This window comes from Agelaius tricolor, unplaced genomic scaffold, assembly GCF_023055355.1.
Source record: "Agelaius tricolor isolate 1412-34295 unplaced genomic scaffold, bAgeTri1.0.p SCAF_31, whole genome shotgun sequence".
In the NCBI taxonomy this organism is placed as follows: Eukaryota; Metazoa; Chordata; class Aves; order Passeriformes; family Icteridae; genus Agelaius; species Agelaius tricolor.
Genome location: NW_027269291.1, coordinates 360,291 through 380,229, shown reverse-complemented (window position 1 = coordinate 380,229; position 19,939 = coordinate 360,291). Strand labels below are relative to the sequence as shown.

Below are 19,939 nucleotides of genomic sequence, written 5' to 3'. Positions count from 1 at the left end.
GATTCCCGGGATCCCCACGGGGTGGAGATTCCCGGGATTTCCATGGGATGATCAGCCCCAAGACCCCCACGGGACGATGATCCTGAGACCCCCGTGGGCTGGGGATGCCGGTGGGTCAGTGACCCCTGAGACCCTCGTGGGTTGGCAGTCCCCAAGGGACGATGATCCTGAGACCCTCGGACACCCATCCCGAGACCCCCGCGGGTCGGTGATTCCCGAGACCCCCGTACGATGACCAACCCCGGGACCCCCGTACGATGACCAACCCCGGGATTCCCGTACGATGACCAACCCCGGGACCCCCGCCGGTGCTGCCTCTCCCCGCCCTTTCCCCGGGGCTGCTCTCGGCCGGGCTCCGGAGCTGCCCCGGTTCCGTGCGGGCGCTCCCGGTGCCCCGGCGGCCGCCGGCGCTGGCGGCTCCGGTCCTCCACGGAGCAGGGGGCAGAGCCGAGCGGCTCCGGACCGCCCTCCGTGTTCCGCTTCCTGCCGCCGCCGCCGCCGGGCAGGATGCGCTCGGCCCCCGCCGCCCGCCCGCCGCCCGCCCAGGTGAGCACCGGCCACCGGCACGGGGGGAGGGTCCGGCCGGCCCCGCGACCCCCGGGCCCCGCTGCCCCGGGCGGTGACACCGGCGCGGGGACGCCGGGACGGGCTTTGCCCCGCCGGGGGATGGAGAGCCCCGGGGCTACCGGCGCAGCCCCGCTCCGGTGCGAGGGGTCGGTGCCGATCCCGGGCAGCACCTGCGGGAGAGAGGCGGGAGACCCCCGGTGCCTCCCCTCGGAGCCGCCGTTACCGGTGCCGGGTTATCTGGGGCAGCGTGGCTGTCTGCCGGTGCCGTGGTTACCGTATCGGTACGGCCGTGACGGTGCCGCCGTTACCGGCACGGTGCTCACCGGAGCCCGGGCTTGGCCGCTGTCCCGGGGTGATCCCGGGATCCATCCTACAGCAGCGGCCGGGACTCATGGATGCCCCGTTAGGGTCAGCGCCGGGGGGGTGGCAAGGCCAGGACACGCTTCCCGTGCCTCAGTTTCCCCCTCTGGAATGGCGAAGGGAACAAACGCCGTGCCGGGAGGGCGCGGGGCCACGCCGGGATTTGCAGGGCTCGGATGGAGCCGGGGTCGGTGCCGGTCCTTGCACCGGTGTCACCCCGGGCTGTGCCAGGCTGGCCCCGGTGTCACCCCGGGCTGTGCCAGGCTGGCCCCGTGCTCGCCGGCCCGTGGGGCGGCGGGGCCGGACTCTGGACCCGGACTGGGTGGCACAGCCGCGATAACGCTGCCGGGGTCAAAGGCTCCGGCTCTCGCAGGAGTCTCCGGGTGCCGGCGGCGCTGCCATGCAGAGCCCCCCGCGGGCTGGGGACGGGGCCATCCCCGCCCTCCCCGCTCCCGGCGCGGCTGCGGGGGCCGTCCCCGAGCTCCCTGACCGGCCGTGCCCTCCCCGCAGCGGCTCCCGCCCTGACGGCCGAGCTCGGAGCCCCGGCCCCGCAGCGCCGACGGCCATGGGCAGCCACGAGAAGGACCCGTGCTCCCCGAAAAGGGCCCTGTCCCGCTCCAACAGCACCGTGTCCTCCAAGCACAGCAGCGTGCAGCAGGTCCGAGGGTTTGCATCGGGATTTGGGGGGCTCGGAATGAGCGCAGGGAGGCTTTGGGGGCTGTGGGTACCGAATGTCCCTGCCTGGGGACAAGGTGGGCAGCAGCCTGTGGTGCTCAGGGACCCCCGCGCTGACCCCTGTCCCTGCAGGGCTCGGAGAGCTGGGAGGTGGTGGAGGAGCCCCGGGGCAGCCCCGGGCAGCAGCCGCAGCGGCACGAGGGGTACCTGCTCAAGAAGAGGAAATGGCCCCTGAAGGGCTGGCACAAGGTAAGGGGCAGAGCTGGCGCCAGGAGCCCTGATCCGGGCTGGGCCTGGCAGGATTTGGGCAGGGGGGGCTGGCTCTAGGGGCTGCTGCCTGCACCCCCTCCCAGAACAAACCTTTGCCCTCCATCCCCAGCGGTACTTCGTGCTGGAAAACGGGATCCTGAAATATTCCACCACGCGCCAGGATGTGAGTGTGTGCCCAGGCTGTGGCCACGCAGCCTCCCCGGGGGCTCAGGGCTGGGGACACCCCCGTGGGCCCCCTGAGGAGGGGGCTCTGTGCCCTGACAGGCGTCCCTGCGCTCCCCCAGGTCCTCAAGGGCAAGCTGCACGGTGCCATCGATGTCCGTCAGTCCGTCATGTCCGTCAACAAGAAGGCTCAGAGGGTTGACCTGGACACGGAGGACAACATTTACCACCTCAAGGTGCCACTGGGAGGCCGGAGCTGGGGTGGGACGGGCTTGGGGACATGGGGTGGTGTCCCCTCCAACCCGGCCCTGTCCCCAGATCAAGTCCCCAGAGGTGTTCTCCAGCTGGGTCAGCAGCCTGTGCTCCCACCACCACGGCGAGCGGCCGGGGCCGTGTGCCCTGGGGGCCAGCACGCAGGTGGGTGACAGCTGGGGCTGACAGCGCCAGGCAGGGCCTGGGCAGGCGGCTCCTGGCACGATCAATGCCCTCTGTGCCCCGCTGCAGGGCCAGTGGACGCGGATGCTGCCCTCGGGCAGCGCCCCTGCCCTGTCCACGCTGGCCAGCTCCCGGGACAAGGTGAGCGCCTGGCTGAAGGACAGCGAGGGGCTGGAGCGCTGCTCGGCCGGTGAGCGGGGCCCCAGGGGGGTGTGGGGCCGGGCAGGGTCCCCGTGGCCGCTCCCTGACCCCCGTGCCCCTGGCAGAGCTGTCGGAGTGCCAGGCCAAGCTGCAGGAGCTGACGGGAATGCTCCAGCACCTGGAGGCCCTGCACCGCATCCCCTCGGCCCCGCTCATCTCCGGCGGCCAGGTGAGAGGGACAGCCGGGGGAGGGAGGGGGTCCCGGGCCCCCCTTTCCTGGCTGCAGCCCCCTCCTGTCCCTCACAGCCCTCAGCTGCCACGGAGAGGCCCAAGAAGGGCCGGAGGAGCACCAAGATCTGGTGCACGCAGAGCTTCGCCAAGGACGACACCATCGGCAGGGTGAGGGTGAGCTGGAACCCCGACCCCGAGCTCTGCCTGGGCACGGAGCCCCCCGGGCGAGCCCCCTGAGCCCCGTGTCCCCCCAGGTGGGCCGCCTGCACGGCTCTGTCCCCAACCTGTCGCGCTACCTGGAGCCGTCGCAGAGCCAGCTGCCCTTCAGCGTGCCCCCGGAGTACAGCCAGCTGCAGCGCAGCTTCTGGGTGCTGGCCCAGAAAGGTGCGATGGGCCGGGGGCTGAGCCCGGGCGGGGGTCCCGGGGCGGGTTTTGGGCTGCCGGGGCTCAGCCTGACCGCCCCGTGTGCCCCGGCAGTGCACGGCTCGCTGAGCAGCGTGGTGGCGGCGCTGGTGGCCGAGAGGGCCCGGCTGGAGGAGATGCGGCGGGCGCTGGACCGGCAGGGCCCGGCCCCACGGCCCGGCAGCGCCGGCACCGCCGGGGTGAGGGGGCACGGGGGCCTCGGGGGCTGCTCCGGGGGTCCCCTGGCCCTGCCAGCCCTGTCCTGGCTGCAGGGGACCGGCCGGGGGGCTCGGCTCAGCCTCGCCCTTCCCACAGCCCGCCCTGCGCCGCTTCCACTCCCTGTCCGTCTCCTCCGACACCACCCTGGACTCCTTTGCCTCGCTGCACCCGGATGAGGTCAGGGCGGTGGATGGGGAGGTCTGGGGGTGCTGTGGCGCCCCCGGCGCGGGGCTGAGCCGGTGGCTGTGCCCGCAGCCGGACGCGCTGCCCGCCAAGGGCCGCGAGCAGCAGCTCTCCAACCGCAGCATCGTCTCGCTGGCCGACTCCCACACCGAGTTCTTCGATGCCTGCGAGGTTTTCCTCTCGGCCAGCTCCTCTGAGAACGAGGTGAGGGGCTTGGGGGGCTCTGCTATGGGGGGCTCTGCTATGGGGGGCTCTGCAGACCCCCCGCCACCCCTCTCTGCTCTGGGTTCATCTGTCCCCTCTCTCTCCCCCGTCCCACCTCATCAGGCGGCCCGAGAGCCGCTCCCGGTGTCCCCCCCAGCCCCCGGTGCCCCCCCGCTCCCCGTGTCCCCCCCAGCCCCCGGGTCCCCCCCGCTCCCTGTGTCCCCCCCAGCCCCCGGGTCCCCCCTCCCTCCCCGCTCTCGGGGTCTCCGCAGTCTCTGAGCCCCGGGGGGGGGGCGGGTGCTGCCCCCGCCGCTGCTCCCCCACCCCCCCCCCACCCCGACACCCCCATCCCAGGATCCCGGGGCTCCTCCCACCCTTTCGGGGGGGCCCTTCCCGGTAGCGCCCCCCCCGCCCCCTCCGTGAGGTCCCCCCCCCGTCCCCCCGGGACCCCCGAAGCCGCCGACGGTCCCTGCGCCTCCTCAGCCCTCGGAGGACGAGTCGTGCATCAGCGAGGTCACCACCAGCGTCTGCGAGGAGCCCACCGAGCCGGGGGGGCCGGGCCGCCCCCCGACAGGTGCGGGGAGGGCACCGGGGAGGGCACCGGGGAGGGCACCGGGGGGGGAGCGGCACCGGCGGAGGTGCGGGAAGGGGGAACCGAGGCGGACGCAGCTCTGCCTCCCGACACGGGAACGGGGAACACGGGACGGGAGAACGGGGGAAGGGACAGCTCCGGGGACTGGTGCGCTCCGTGCCACCGGCCGCTGCCCGGCAGGAGCGGAGCGCCCGGGGCTGCCGGCGGAGCCGCCGCCGCTGGAGCCGCCGCTGGAGCTGCCGGGGCCGGACCCGCGGCGGAGGAGCCGCCTGCCCGCGCCCCCCGCGCCCTCGGGGGACGTGAGCCTGTGGGGGCTCCTGCGGAGCAGCGTGGGCAAGGACCTGTCCCGCGTGGCGCTGCCCGTGCAGCTGAACGAGCCGCTGAACACCCTGCAGCGGCTCTGCGAGGAGCTGGAGTACAGCGAGCTGCTGGACAGGGCCAGCCGCGCCCGCGACCCCCGGCAGCGCCTGGTGAGGGCAACGGGGACACCGGGGGCAGAGGGGATACCAGGGGTTATGTGGGAACAGGGAGACTTTGAGGATTTTGGGGACACGGGGGACCCCAAAGTCATGGGGAACAGGGGAGAATTTGAGGATTCAGTGGGCTCAGAGGGGCTTGAGGACACACGGGTCTCCTGGGACTTGTGAGAACAGGGGAGGGCAGGTGTGTGCCCAGGCCGGGTGTGGTGACAGCGTCGTGATGGCCATGGTGGCACAGTGACACGGTGACACGGTGACATGGTGACATGGTGACATAGTGACATGGTGGCATGGTGGCACGGTGACACGGTGACACGGTGACACGGTGACAGGTGTACGTGGCCGCCTTTGCCGTGTCTGCCTACGCCTCCACCTACTACCGGGCGGGCAGCAAACCCTTCAACCCCGTGCTGGGCGAGACCTACGAGTGCGTGCGGCCCGACCGCGGCTTCCGCTTCATCAGCGAGCAGGTGGGCACGGGGAGGGGGTCCTGGGGGGCACCCCGGGCTGGGCGGGGCTGGGCGGGGCGCTGGCACGTCCCTCCTTGTCCCCACAGGTCTCCCACCACCCTCCCATCTCCGCCTGCCACGCCGAGTCCGACAACTTTGTCTTCTGGCAAGGTGAGAGTCCGGGAGGGTGTTGGGCACTGGGAGGGTCCCCCCAGGGCGGGGGGATTGGGGGGGTCTCACCTCCTCTTCCTCTTCCTCCTCCTCCTCCTCCAGACATGAGGTGGAAGAACAAATTCTGGGGCAAATCCCTGGAGATCGTCCCCATGGGCACCGTCAATGTCCAGCTGCCCAGGTGAGACCCCAGCCCCACATGGGCACCCCCACATCCCCGCCCCCGTGCCCCCTGCCCCCCGTGCCCACCCACGAGGGCGCTGCCCGCAGGACCGGCGACCACTACGAGTGGAACAAGGTGACCACGTGCATCCACAACGTGCTGAGCGGGCCCCGCTGGATCGAGCACTACGGGGAGGTGCTGATCCGCAACACCCGCGACGCCTCCTACCACTGCAAGCTCACCTTCTGCAAGGTGTGCCCCGCCCCTTCCTGCCCCGGCTCCGCCCACACGCTGCCCTCACCCCGCCCCTCTTCATTATCATGGCCCGGCCCCGCCCCCTCAGGTGTGGCCCCGCCCCTTTGCAGACTTGGTAATTAAACACTGTGTTGTTGCCCCGCCCCTTGTCTGGCCCCACCCCTCACTTATGGCTCCACCCCTTCCTGATAGCCCCACCCTTTCCCCAGTGACCCCGCCCTCCCAGTGCCCCACCCTCTGCCAATTACTCTCCTGGCCTCACCCTTTTCCCAGTAGCCCCGCCCTTTCCAAATGACCCCACCCATCATAGCCCCACCCTTTCCCATTGGCTCCGCCCTTTCTAGAAGCCTCCACCCAAAGCCTCATTGCCCCTCCCTTTTCCAATAGCCACACCCTCTCCTCGTGGCCCCACCCTTTCCCAGTGGTCACGCCCCTTTCTGATTACCCCACCCTTTCCAGAAGATTCCTCCTCATGGCCCCACCCTTTTCCCAATTGCCCCACCTGCTCCTAGCTGCGCCTTCTCCCCATAGCCCCACCCCTTCCCAGCGGCCCCGCCCTTCCCCAATGACCCCACCCATCATAGCCACGCCCTCTCCCTATAGCCCCACCCCTTCCCAGCGGCCCCGCCCTTTCCCGCTGACCCCGCCCCCGCTCCCGGCCCCGCCCCCTGAGGCCCCTCTGGCTGAGCCCCGGTGGCCGCAGGCCCGGTACTGGGGCGCGGGGGCCAACGAGGTGCAGGGCGCCGTGCTGAGCCGCGCCGGGACGGCCGTGGAGCGCCTGGCGGGCAAGTGGCACGAGGGGCTGCGCCGCGGGCCCGCCCCGGGCCAGTGCGTCTGGAAAGCCAGTAAGGACCTGGGGGGGACGCCCGGGGGGGTTCCCCCGCTCCGGGGGCTCTCTGACCGCCCCGCGCCCCCCACGCAGACCCCATGCCCCGCGACCACGAGAGGAGCTACGGCTTCACGCAGTTCGCGCTGGAGCTGAACGAGCTGACGCCGGAGCTGCGCCGGGTGCTGCCCTCCACGGACACGCGCCTGCGGCCGGACCAGCGGTCAGCGGCGCCCCGGGGGCCGGGCTGGGCGGGCTGGGGCCGGCCGGGGTCACAGCCCTGTCCCGTGTGCCCGCAGGTACCTGGAGGAGGGGAACGTGCCGGCGGCCGAGGCGCAGAAGCGCCAGATCGAGCAGCTGCAGCGCGACCGGCGCCGCGTCATGGAGGAGAACAACATCACCCACCAGGCCCGCTTCTTCAGGTCTGGGGGGCTGCCGGGGCGGGGACCCCCGGATCAGGGCGAGGGGAGACCTGTTGGGGGTCCTGAGGGCAGCTCTTGGCTCAGGGGATGTGAGGCTCTCAGGGGATGTGGGGATCTTATGGGATGGCGAGACCCTTCCCAGGAATCTTGAAAGAACCCCATAGCTCAGAGGGGTGGGGGGACTTTAAGGGAAGGAGGAAAGCCCCCCATGAGAGTCCTGAGGGCACCCCAAAGCTCAAGAGGATGTGGGGCTCTCAGGAAATGGGGAAACCCCCCCGCCATGGGCGTCCTGAGGGCACCCCATGGTTCAGGGAGGTGTGGGGGATTTAAGGGAATTGTGAGACCCTCGGGAGGCCTCATGGTTCAGAGGAGCGTGGGGCTCTCAGGGAATGGGAAAAGCCCCCTGGAAGTGCCAACCGTGCCCCCTGCCCGTGCCAGGCGTGTGACAGATGCCAGTGGCAAGGAGTCCTGGGTCACCAACAACACCTACTGGAAGCTGCGCCTGGACCCCGGCTTCTCGCACCTGGACAGCGCCGTGCTCTGGTAGCGCCCCAAACCCGGGGGTGCTGAGCCCCCCAGCCCCTCACAGCAGCGGGGCTGGTCCCCCCAGCACTGGGGGTGCAGACCCCCTGCCCTTTCCGAGCCATTTTGCCGCTGTTTCAGTAAAACTGTGATAGAAACGTGGGAGGGGGGCACTGGCAATGCCTCCCCCCCGCCCCGGGGCAGAGCCTTGGGGACACCTGAGGCACTTGGGGGCAGGGGCTGGCAGTGCCCCCCTGCCCTGGGGGCACAGGATGATAAGGGGGGGGGTTCAGGGGGTTGCAGGGTGCCCGCGGGCGGGAGGACCCCACTGCCCCCCCCAAATTGTGCACAGGGGCTGCTCTAATAAAGGCTGTGAAGAGCTGGGGTGTGCAGAGAGATTCCTTCTCTCCCTCCCCTCATCACCAGCCCCGGGGAGCTCAGAACCCCCTCCCAAATTGAGCTGGGGACGCTCAAGTCCCTCCCACGCCCCCGCCGTGCCTCAGTTTCCCTCCCCACACGCACAGAACTGCCCAGAGCCGTGTCCCACAGTGCCCCCTTTATTGCGATATGCTGCTGCCCCCCGCCCCACACCGGGCGCGGGGGGGCTCAATAAATACTTCAGCATTACCCCCCTCCCTTAAAAACCACCCACACCAAAAAACAACCCCGTCCCCACCGCCCTCCCCGCCCTGCCCTCCCCGCTGGCCCCCGCCGCCGCTCCGGGGTGGCACCGGGGGCTGATTGTCAGGCTGAGCCCCGGGAATGGGGCTGGGGGGCACACGGGGGCAGATTTGGGGTGTCCGGGGAGGCTCTGAGCCCCGCTGTGCCTCAGTTGCCGTAGTAGCCGTAGTAGCCGCCGTCGGTGAGCGGCTCCTTGTCGTAGCTGTCGCCGTTGCGGGGCGGGGAGGAGCTCTCGGTGCTCGAGGGGTACGGGGGGGACACGCGGCGCCGCTTGCACTCGTACAGCCCCGAGTCCGAGGGGTCCCCGGCGGGGGCCTCGCTGCCCCAGCCCTCCAGCTCCTTGCCCTTCTCCTCGCGGGGCTCCCGGTACCAGCCCAGGGCCGCGGCGCCGCCCTTGGGGCCGAACTGCGCGGGGCTCCAGCCGCCCGCGAAGCCGCCCGGGCCCTCGGCGGGGTAGAAGGGCAGGGGCGGGTGCGGCCCGGGCGGCAGCGCCAGCGGCTTCACCCCGTAGGGCAGCGCTTTGCCCCCCCCGTAGCCGCCCTCGTAGCCGCCGTAGTCCAGCGCGCCGGGGCCCGGCGGCTGCTGCGGGGGGAAGAACCAGGACGGGGCGTCCTTGGGGGGCAGGGGCAGCGCTGCCGGCCCCCGCTCCCCCCCGAAGAAGCGGCCCGGGGGCAGCGGGAACTGCTCGGGCAGGAAGGGCTGGAAGCGCGGCGCCGGCAGCAGCTGCTGGCAGCCCGGAGCCTCCGGCGGGGACGGCGTCAGGCGCTCGCTCTCCGGGCCCGGGTACATCCTGGGGGGACACACGGTGCGGGTTTTGGGGGGCTGCTCCCGCCCGATGGGGCCGGGGGGGAGCGGGGCTGACACTCACGAGTCAAAGTTGTCCCGGAATCCTTTGGCGAAGGGGTTGTGGTCGATCTTCAGCTGCGTGATCTGGGGGAATGTGGGTTGGGGGCGCTGCTGGCGGCTCGTTCCTTCCCCCCATCCCAGCAGAATCCCACCCTTCGCCTGGGCAGGGGGTGCTGGGGGGCGCTGAAGGGGTTTGGGGGGGAACTGGGATGTGAGAGATGGTCCTGGGGGGTAATGGGGAACCCTGGGGGAGGCTGAAGGGATCCAGGGGGAGGCTCTGGAAACCTGAGGGGATCTGAGGGCACTGGGAGGCCCCTGGGATGCTGAGGGGACACAGGGGAGGTCCTGGGATGTTGTGGGAATGCGTGAGATGGTTCTGGGAGGGATGGTGGGTGCTGAGGGGACCAGGGGGTGGTTCTGGAAGTCTCAGGGGATGCAGGCAGCACTGGGAGGCCCCTGGGATGCTGGGGGGATGCAGGGGACGATCCTGGGATGCCGAGGGGATGCAGGGGGAGATCCTGGGATGCCGAGGGGATGCAGGGGGAGATCCTGGGATGCCGAGGGGATGCAGGGGGAGATCCTGGGATGCTGGGGGGATGCAGGGGACGATCCTGGGATGCTGAGGGGATGCAGGGGACGATCCTGGGATGCCGAGGGGATGCAGGGGATGATCCTGGGATGCTGACGGGATGTACCTGGGGTCGCAGGGACGCTGCAGCCCCGGGTGCTGGCAGGCGGGGGTGGCCTGGGCCGAGGCCGGGGGGTTTCCCTGAAGCCCAGCACCCCCCGGATGCTGCTGGGGGATTAACGGGGCTGCCCTGGGGGCGGTTTTGGGTGGCTGTGGTGGCACTGGGATATCCCAGCTGGTTTCTGGGAGGCCGCTGCGGGCGTTGCTGGGATTTTTGTGCTCTTGGGGGTTTTTTGGGGGGTTCCATGCTGGGGGCTGGCGGGGGGCTCGCACTCACGTCGGCGTTCTGGTAGGCGGTGACGGCGATGAACTGGGTCTCGGGGAAGGCGAAGGTGTGGGTGTGCGGGGAGGGGTACCCGTCCTCCCCCTCGCCCTCCTTCACCTCCGTGACGTGCAGCCGCGGCTGGTACTTGTGCAGCGACTGCAGCACGATCATCTGCGGGGTAAAACGGGACGGCCAGCGGTCAGGGGGGGTCGCAGCGAGCTGCCAGGGCGGCGGGACCCTCCCCTCACCTGTCCGACGTTGTTGGAGGCTCCCTTGTTGTTGGTGAGCTTCAGCTTCCCGAAGGAAACCTCCTGCCGCATCCAGTGCGCGCCCGTGTTGGGCGAGTCGGGGTGCAGGTACAGGCGGTTCCCTGGGCGGGGACAGCGGCCACGGCGTCACCCCCGCCCCGGCAGCGGCCGGACGGTGAGGAGGAGGAGGAGGAGGGGGGATGAAGGGCCCGTACCTGGCATGCTGCCCTCGGCCTTCCCGCACTGCACCCATTTACCGCCCTGGTAGCGCCAGTGGTGCTGGTCCACCAGCACCACGTCCACGCAGACGCTGTAGTGCGCCGCGGGGTTCAGCCCCGACAGGCTGAAGCTGAGGAAGGGGAACATTCGCCTGGGCAGGGGACAGAGGCACAGACACCGTCACCCCCCCCGCCCGGCCCGTGCGCACCGGGCAGTTTGGGGGGGGGGATGATGGGGAAACTGAGGCAGGCGCTGCCCCCCCCGCTGCCCGCGAGCAGCTGAGTGACCCCGGCAGCTGCTGGGGGCTGCTCTCGGGGCCGAGCCCCCCCGGCACCTTCCTCCCCCTCCCCAGGCACCTTCCGGATCGGAAACCAACACCGCTGCTATTTCGGGCCGGGCGCCAGCCCGCGCCAAGGGCAGGAAGGGGACACGGTGGCACCGGGGGGGACCACGGGGCGGCAGCTGCCACCCCCCCGGGGCTGCACCCGCTGCCTCCCGGGCGTCCCCTGAAACCACAGGGGCGCTGCCCTGGGACAGCTCTGCCCGCTGCTCTGCCCCTCGTGGGGACTCATCCCAGTGGCCCCAGTGCCCCCAGTGCCCCCAGTGCCCCCAGTGTCCCCAGTGTCCCCAGTGTCCCCAATAGCCCCAGTATCCCCAGTGCCCCCAATGTCTCCAGAATCCCCAGTGTCCCCAGTGTCCCCATATCCCCAGTATCCCCAGTGTCACCAGTGTCCCCAATGTCTCCAGAATCCCCAGTGCCCCCAGCAGCCCCAGTATCCCCAGTATTCCCATTATCCCCAGTATTCCCAGCATCCCCAGTGGCCCCAGTATCCCCAGTGGTCCCAGTACCCCAATGTCTCCAGCAGCCCCAGTACCCCAGTATCCCCAGTGTCCCCAATGTCCCCAGTGTCCCCAGTGTCCCCAGTGTCCCCAGTATCCCCAGTATCCCCAGTGGCCCCAGTGTCCCAAATAGCCCCAGTATCCCCAGTATCCCCACTATCCCCACTATCCCCAGTATTCCCAGTATCCCCAGTATCCCCAGTGGCCCTGGTTGGTGTCAGGGCCTCCAGCCGTGGCCGTGGGCACCAGTTCAGGCCCCCCCGTGGCTCCCGGCCATGGAATTTTGGCAACTCCTGGAGCCCCAATGGCCGGAGCTGGACACCGGTGTCCCCCCCCCGCTGCTGTCCGGTCACCCCATTAATGTCACCCCCCTCCAGAACGCCACCAGCGCCACCACCCCTCAATTCCCCACCCGGGGAATCTTCACCCCCAATTCCTGAGGGGACGGGGGACACGAGGGAAAAGGGGGGTCCGGGCCCCCCCCTGCAGGAAGCGGGGCCGGGGGAAGAGCAGTGGAAAGAAAAGTCAGCGGGTGGAGGCTGACTCAAAATTGCCCTTGCGAGAGAGTGAGGAATTGAAAAAGAAAGAGAAGAAAAAGAAAAAAAAATAGAAAGAGAAAGAAAAAAATGAGAAGAAAAAAAAAATATACAGAAAAAGAAAATAGAAGAAAATTAAGATTAAGACAAAGAAGGGGCGGGGGAGGAAGATGAAATAGAAAAAGAAGTAGAAAAAGGAAGAGAAAAATGAAAAACTATGAAAAAAATAAGAGGAAAAAATGAAGAATCAGGAGGAGAAGAGAAAGAAGGAGAAGATAAAGACTAAAAACAAGAGCATGAAAATAGTAAGAATAAGAATAAAGAGACGATAAAGAAAGCGATAAAGAAGAAGATAAAGATGAAGATAAAGAAAAAGATAAAAAGAGAAGTAAGAAGAGAAAGCAGCGGAGCCAGCAGCAGCCGGGCTGAGGAGCTGCTCGTGCTCGGGACCGGCGCTGTCCCCGAGCATCCCGGGCGTGCCCAGGTCCCCCAGGCGCCCCCGAGCGCGCTCAGACCCCGCTGTCCCCTCTGTGTCCCCACAGGGGCCGGCCCCGCGGGCTCGCATCTGCTCACATCAGCGAGCACAGGGGGTTCCAGCCGCTGATCGAAAATCGCGACCGCATTAAAAACCACCCGGGAGCTGCGAGCCGAGGCTGGGCCCCGGCCGGGCCGAGCTCCCAGCGCTCTGCTGCACCGGCCCAGCTCTGCAGGGAGCACAGAGGAAAAAAAAAAACCAACAAAAAACCAGCTTTTTTGGGCTGGTTTGGTTGGTTTTTTTTGCCTTTCTCTCCCCAGCGCGTTCCCCGCGCTGCCAGCCGAGCCCCGGCGCTCACACGCTGCGGGGAAACCGCACGGGCACGGCAGGGCGGGGGCAGCAGCCGAAACCGCGCTCGCCTCGCCTTTATTTTTAAACCCCCGGAGCCCGAGCCGGGCCCGGGCAGCCCTCGGCTCCCCCGGGCCCGGGCGCTGCGGTTTGGGAGGTGCCCCCTCCCCAAAAGGCGGGTGGGCACCGCTGGTTCCGCCCTCGGACGGTTTCGTTCAGGCGCTCGGGGTTTGCCCCGGTGCGAACCGCTCGGTTCGGGGCGGCACCGGGACACCGAGGGGACACCGGGGGGACACCGAGGGGACAGCTGGGGACACTGCGGGGCTGGGGACACACGGAGGGCGGCCAGGTGGAGCAAAGGAGGCCCGGGGGCTCCAAACCCCCGGCAGAGCCTCCCCAGGCCCCGGCAGGCTCGGGGGGCTGCGGCTTCCTGAGCCTCCTCATCCTCATCCTCATCCTCCTCCTCATCCTCATCCTCATCCTCATCCTCATCCTCCTCCTCCTCCTCATCCTCCTCCTCATCCTCATCCTCATCCTCCTCCTCACCTGGCAGCAGCGCAGGGACCACAGGAGCCACCGGGGCCGCGTGGGACACGGGACACGGGAACAGGACAAGGGACACAGGACACGGGAACAGGACATGGGACACAGGACATGGGACACGGGACACGGGCCAGCCCCCGCTGCACGGCACAGGGCACAGGGCAGCGTGACATGGCGTGGTGGCACGGCAATGCAAGGCACGGTGACATGGAACAGTGGTGACACATCAATGTGTGGCACGGTGACATGGCATGGGGACACATCAATGTATGGCATGGTGACACAGCACAGTGGCACGGCAATGCAAGGCACGGTGCCATGGTGTGATGATAGAGCATGGCACAGTCACATGGCGTGGCTGCTGGACATGGCATGGTGACATGGAACAGTGGTGACACATCAGTGTATGGCACGGTGACATGGCACAGTGACATGGCATGGGGACACATCAATGTATGGCACGGTGACATGGAAGAGCTGCTGGACATGGTGACACACCAACACATGGCAGGGGAACATGGCACGGTGACATGGCACGGGGACATGGCAATGCACGCCGTGGTGCCACAGCGCGGTGGCACATCTGGACGAGTGCCGGTGGCACCTGGTGACACGGCAGGGCTGCGTGGCACCGCACATCTGCACAGCACAGCTGCACCGCCCGTGTGGGTGACGGGGCACAGCCAAATGTCACAGCGCAGCGGGACACGGTGACAAGTCACAACGTGTCTGCCCCAACCCTGCTGAGCTGCCGGCCGGGCCCCGCGTGTCCCCAGCCCGGCCAGCCCCGAGAGCCATCCCCAGGGCCCCCAGAATGCGCTGCCACCTCTGGGGTCCCTCCTCAGGCACGGCCACCCCTCAGATCAAAGCCACTTTGTGTCCCCAAAGCCACCCCAGTGTCCTGTCAGAAGGCAAAGCCGTCCCTGGTGTCCCCAAACACAGAGAGAGCCCCTGCACCCCCAAAGGCGGCTCTGAGCCACCTCCAAGTGCAGAGACAGCCCCTCGTGTCCCCAGTGACAGGGACAGCCCTTCTGTGTCCCCTCGAAAGGCAAAGCCAGGCCCTGTGTCACCCCAAAGCACAGGGCCAGCCCCTGTGTCACCCCAAAGCACAGGGCCAGGCCTTTGTGTCACCCCAAAGCACAGGGCCAGCCCCCGAGTCCCCTCAAAATGCAAAGACAGGCCCTGTCCCAAAAGGCAGTGCCCCAAAAGATCCCAAAAGGCAGAGCCAGCCCCTGTGTCACCCCAAAGGGCAGAGCCAGCCCCTGTGTCACCCCAAAAGGCAGAGCCAGCCCCTGTGTCACCCCAAAAAGCAGTGCCAGCCCCTGTGTCACCCCAAAGGGCAGAGCCAGCCCCGGCAGGAATTCCCCGTGCCCGGCACTGCCAGGGTGCAGGCGAGTCCTGGGGGTTACTGCAGGAATCCTGCCCTGCCGGGCCCCAGGAGCCACGGGGGACACAGCGGGGACACAGCGGGGACAGGGACAGGGATGGGGACACGGATGGGGACAGGGACAGTCGTGTGAAGCCGTCCGGGGTTGGTATGCACGGGGATGGTTGGGCTGGGGTGGCCCAGGACAGGCTGGCACGGCTCGGGCTGGCACAGCTCGGGCTGGAACACTCAGGTGGGCACGGCTCGGGCTGGCACGGCTCGGGCTGGCACGGGACATCAGGAGCGGTGCCAGCAGGGTCAATCGCAGGCCTGGCCAGCTCCACCCAGCGCCCCCGTGTCCCCCCAGGCTGGATCCCCCCGGGTCCTGCACCCGTCGGTGCTGAGGAGCGGGCGGGACGCGGCCGCAGAGCCACGGCGGGACGGGACCGAGCGCCCTCCCTGCCCCTGAGCCCCCAGCCCGGGCTTTGGGGTCCCCTTTGGGGCTCACGGCTCCCTCGAGCCCCGCTGGGGTTTCTTTCCTGTCTCTGCAGCGCTGCAGCCCGGCCCTGCACGCTGCAAGAGCAGCTCAGGGTCGGGGGAAACGGATGTTCTGTGGCTCGGGGTTTGACGCTCCCCATGGGCTGGGCTTGCGTGAGCCCCCCTGAGGCGGGCAAACCCCCCAGGCCGCAGCCCCGCCGTGGCAGGGGATGGAGATGGGGAAAAAACCCCAAAATCGGCGGTTTCAGGCTGGGAGAGGAAAGCAGAGGCGCAGGGGGCAGGGGGTGGGATCTGCGGGGCCGCCTCAGTCTCCAGACCCTCAGCTCCGGCTGTGACACGGTGGGGAGGGCACGTCCCCAGCACCCAGCTGGGAAAGAGAGCACAAAAGAGGGGGGAAAGCGGAATTCCAGCACATTCCTGCGGGGCCTGAGGGGTGGCGGGCGACAAACAACAAATTGGGGTGGCCGCCCCCCCCGCCACCCCCTGGGGACGCGTCCCCCCCTCCGTGCCGGGCTCGCAGCGTCCCCGGGCTCGGCCGTGCCAAACCAAGCGGCCCTAACGTGTTTAGACTTCCACCGCATCCAGCAGGTCGGGCTCAGCATCGAAGTGACACCGTCTGTGTGCGGCCGAGGGGACACCGAGGGACCCCGGGCACGGGGGGCAGCAGGGGCTGGGGGGGCCGTGCCAGCTGCTGAGGGCACAGAGCGGGGGCGCAGCTCTTGCCTCGGGGTTTTGGGGCCCCTCGGGGTGATCTGGGGGCGGCAGGGCTGTGTGGGATCCCTGCCGTGATCCCATTGCCAGGGGACCCCAAAGTGCAGCCCAGGGTGGGTTCTCCTCATCCTCATCACCCCAGTGTGGGGCTCAAGGACGGGGTTGACATTTTGGAGTCCCCTTGCTCCACGTCCTGGCGATTCCACGGCCCCACAGGGCCTGTAGGGCGCCCAGACCCCCCAAACTGGGGTTCGGGCAGAGCCCCCAAAATCCCCGATCCTCTCCAGCCCCGGAATCTGCAGCCCAGCACGGCGGGGACAGCGAGTGCCCGGCGGTGGCGTCACCAAGGGCGATTTTGGCAGCCGGGACGTGCCCAAAACGCTGCCCCTGCCCTGGTCACAGAGCTCGGGGGGTTTCCAGCCCAGAGAGGGGACAGGGAGGGGACAGGGAGGGGACAGGTGCCACCCACCCGCCCACGGCGCCCTGGGGTGGCAGCAGCTCCTCTGCACTTGTTGCAGGGCCGAGCTCCGGATCCGGCCCGTGGGCTGGGGCCGGATCAAAGCCGCCCGCGGGCCCCAGGCAGCGCCGCCACCGCTGCCACCCCCGTGACCCCCCTGTCCCTCCCTGACACAGCTGGGGACACCCCCAGACCCTTTTCTGCTTCCCACAAGCCTCAACCCCCGAGGAAACAGCACCAGGAGAATTCAGGGATGCTTTGCCTCCCCCTCCCAGGCTTTTCGTAAAACCCCCGAGGGGACGGGGGTCCCATCTTACACCCCCAGCTCCACAAACACCTCCCGCCCTTCCAGCCCTTTGGGGAGGCGAGGCAGGACCCCCCCAGGCCCTCACGGTGTCTGTCCCACCCCCTCACTGCTGTGTCCCCATCCCTGCACCCCCGGTGCCCACCCGGGACCCCCGCCCTGCCCGGTGCCGGTGGCGCTGCCCATCTCTGCGGCGGCGGCCCCGTTCCCCCGGGGCTCTCAGGTTCCCCTCGGTATCCCCACCTCGTCCCCTCCGTCGCCTCACACGTCTCGAGACCCTTCCCTGTCCCCGCACGGCCCGGTCCCCGCCGGCCCCTGTCCCGCTCCGTCCCTGTCCAGCCCAGCCCAGTCCCCTCCAGGCCCTCCCGGTGCCCCCGGCTCTCCGGTGGTCCCCGGTGGTCCCCGGTGCCCCCGGTGCTCACCTGCCCTGCTTGGTGATGATCATCTCGGTCTGGTGCTTGTGGAACTTGGCCCAGAGCGGGAAATTGTTGAGCATCACCTGCACCTTCCCGGCCGCCCGGTACCCGGGCAGGGCACAGAGCGGGGGGCACAGCGGGCCCCCCCCGCCGCCGAACCCGCCCTCGGCGCCCGCGTAACCTTCCAGCGGCGGGGCGGGGGGCGGCGGCGCCCGGTACGGCGGGCACGGCCCCAGGAAGCGGCCGCCGAAGCCGCCGGGAGCGCCGTAAGGGAGCGGGGGGGCTCCCGGTTCCGGTGCCCCTCCATCACCGAAGAAAGCGGCGGCGGCGGCGTCCCGCGGGCCCGGCGGCTCCTTGGCGAAGCCGGCGGCGGCGCTGAGCATGGGGGCGGCGGGCCGGGGGGCTCCGGTGCCCGGCTCCAGCGCGCCCATGGACGGGCGGGGGGCGCCGGCCCCGCTCAGCCGCTCATGGGGGTCCCCGGGGCGCGGCGCCGCTCAGCGCTGCCCGCCCGGCCGCGCTCCCGCCGCCCCCTCCATGCCCGGTGCTACCGGGGCGGCCCCGAGCGGCGGCGGCGGCTCCGGGACGGCCAAGAGGGAGCGGGGGCAAAAAAACCAACCCGGCAAAAATCCCCAAAAGCAGCCGGAAAAACCCCGAAAGTGCCGCGGGGGCTCGGCGCCCGCTGCCGGTGCCGGTGCCGGTGCCTCACGCGCTCCACCTGCCCGGCCCCGCGCCTCTTATCCAAAGAAGCGGCTCCGCTGCCGAGCTCCGCCTGCAGCCCCTCCCCAGCCCCGAGCGGGGCGGGCCGGGGGCGGGCCGGGGACAGCGCGGGGACCGCGACACGCGGGGAGCGGGCACGGGACGGGGGACGCGGGCGGGGGACGCGGGAGCGCGGGACGGGGACAGGGATGGCGACAGGGACAGCGCGGGGACAGGGGGACACGGGGGCCACGCTCCTGTCGCTGTTTGGGGCTCAGGGGGGACACAGGGAAGGGACAATTCGGGTCCTCCCCTGCTCTGGTGACACTGCACGCGCTGGGGGGGTGACACTGAGGGCTCCTGGTTCCCCTTCTCTGTTTTGGGGTGGCCTGAGATCCCCGGGAGGCTCAGCCCGGCCCAGCCGTGCCCACCCCCGTGCCCTGTCCCGTGCCCTGTCCCGTGCCCTGTCCCGTGCCCAGCCCGGGCCAGGCCATCCCGGCCCCTGTCCTTGACCCCGCGGTGCCCGGGGAAGTCCCGGTGCCCCCCGGAGCCCCCCCAGGCGCTGTCCCCGCCGTGGCCGCGGCCCCTGGCAGGAGCCCAGCCCGGTCCCGTCGATATTTTCCATTGCCAGCGGCGCGGTGCCACCCCCAGAGCGCACCCAGGGATGGTGGCACTGCCACTGCCCCCGCTCCTGGCAGCTGGGGGACCCCGCTGGAGCTGGGGTGGGCACGGACGGACAGGGGGACACGGGGGGCGGTACCGAACCCACACCGGGACCCCGGGGATCAGGGTCATGGGTGTGACCCCGGGGACAGGAATGGGGACAAGGGATGGGACTGGGGATGGGGACAGGAATGGGGACAAGGGATGGGAATGGGGACAGGAGACAGGGATAGGGATGGGGACAAGGACAGGACTGGTATGGGGACAAGGATGGGGACAGGAATGGGGACAAGGATGGGGACAGGAATAGGGACAGGGACAGAGATGGGGACATGGGACAGGAATGGAGACAGCAGTGGGGATGAAGATGAGACAGGACTGGGGATGGGGACAGGGATGGGGACAAGGGACAGGAATGGGCATGGGGACAGGATTGGAGATGGGAACACGGATGAGGATGACAGAGGTGGAGATGAGGGCACAGATAAGGATGGGGACAGGGATGAGGATGTGGCCCGGGATGGGGACGGGTCGGTCACAGGGACGGGGATGAGGATGAGGAATGGGGACAGCGCTGCCTCTCCCCGGAGCGGCCCAGCCCAGCAGGAGGAAATGGCGAGTTAAGGATGGGCAGGGGGGCCGGGACGGGACCCCCGGGTCCCCAGGCTCGGGGGTGTCCGGGGGTGTCCGGGGGTGTCCGGGGGTGTCCCGGGGTGTCCGGGGGTGTCCGGGGGTGTCCCGGGGTGTCCCGGCGGTTCTGCACTGCCCCAGCACACGCACCTTAGCAGCCATTCGGGCCGCCCTTGCGGCGCTGCCATTGTTCAGAGGGGTCCCGGCCTTCAATCTCTATGCAAAGCTCCCCCTGCTGCCCCCACCGCCCCCTCCCCGCATTTTCTGGTTCCCTGAGGATGGCGGTGGGGCCAGCATCGCCCCGTCCGGCTGTCCCCACCCTCCGGGGCACCCCCAGACCCCCAGGGCGCTGCCACCCCCTTCCCACCCACCCCGCAGGGACCCCCACGCCGAGAGCCCAAGTGAGAAAATGAAGGAAACCAAGGAAATTTCCAGAATTGTTTTTTTCTAGGAGGGAAAATCAAGGCCGGAGGGGGGTTAAGGATGGGGGGAGCGACTCATTAACGGGGGGGGAGCGAGCGCCGAGGCACCAGCGCTCCCGACGTCACCACGCGCTAATTCATCCCCGTTCTGCCATCGCCGCCGAGGACAAATTCACAGGGACACCCCCCCGCTGAGGGAGCAGCCGCCGTGGCACCCAGGGGGTGTCGGGCTCGCCAGGGTCCCCAGCGCGGCCGCAGCTGCGGACCCGCCACCACCGCCACCACCGCCACCACGGCCACCACCGCCACCACCGCCCCGGGGCTCCCGGGCCTGGCCGGGCCAGCAGCGGGGTCCGGAG

The 19,939-nt window shown here is 69.5% G+C and overlaps 2 protein-coding genes across 2 annotated transcripts; one reads left to right on the top strand and one right to left on the bottom strand.

The window, feature by feature from the left end:
- Positions 1-283: 283 nt before the first annotated feature.
- On the top strand, positions 284-8,109 carry OSBPL7 (oxysterol binding protein like 7). Its single transcript, XM_071450544.1, has 23 exons — positions 284-546; positions 1,438-1,585; positions 1,735-1,851; positions 1,982-2,035; positions 2,157-2,270; positions 2,353-2,451; positions 2,539-2,659; positions 2,736-2,839; positions 2,917-3,015; positions 3,096-3,225; positions 3,319-3,443; positions 3,559-3,639; positions 3,718-3,849; positions 4,333-4,423; positions 4,622-4,911; positions 5,253-5,390; positions 5,477-5,540; positions 5,643-5,721; positions 5,811-5,955; positions 6,662-6,803; positions 6,881-7,007; positions 7,084-7,206; positions 7,645-8,109. The coding sequence occupies exons 1-23, from the start codon at positions 284-286 to the stop codon at positions 7,751-7,753; spliced, it is 2,895 nt and encodes a 964-aa protein (XP_071306645.1). The 3' UTR covers positions 7,754-8,109.
- A 329-nt stretch (positions 8,110-8,438) lies between these two features.
- TBX21 (T-box transcription factor 21) lies at positions 8,439-17,821 on the bottom strand. The gene is made up of 6 exons (XM_071450545.1): positions 17,176-17,821; positions 10,672-10,826; positions 10,457-10,578; positions 10,221-10,379; positions 9,278-9,339; positions 8,439-9,199 (listed from the first exon to the last, which is right to left on the bottom strand). Exons 1-6 carry the CDS (start codon positions 17,598-17,600, stop codon positions 8,557-8,559), a joined length of 1,566 nt encoding a protein of 521 aa, XP_071306646.1. The 5' UTR covers positions 17,601-17,821; the 3' UTR covers positions 8,439-8,556.
- Positions 17,822-19,939: the final 2,118 nt, after the last annotated feature.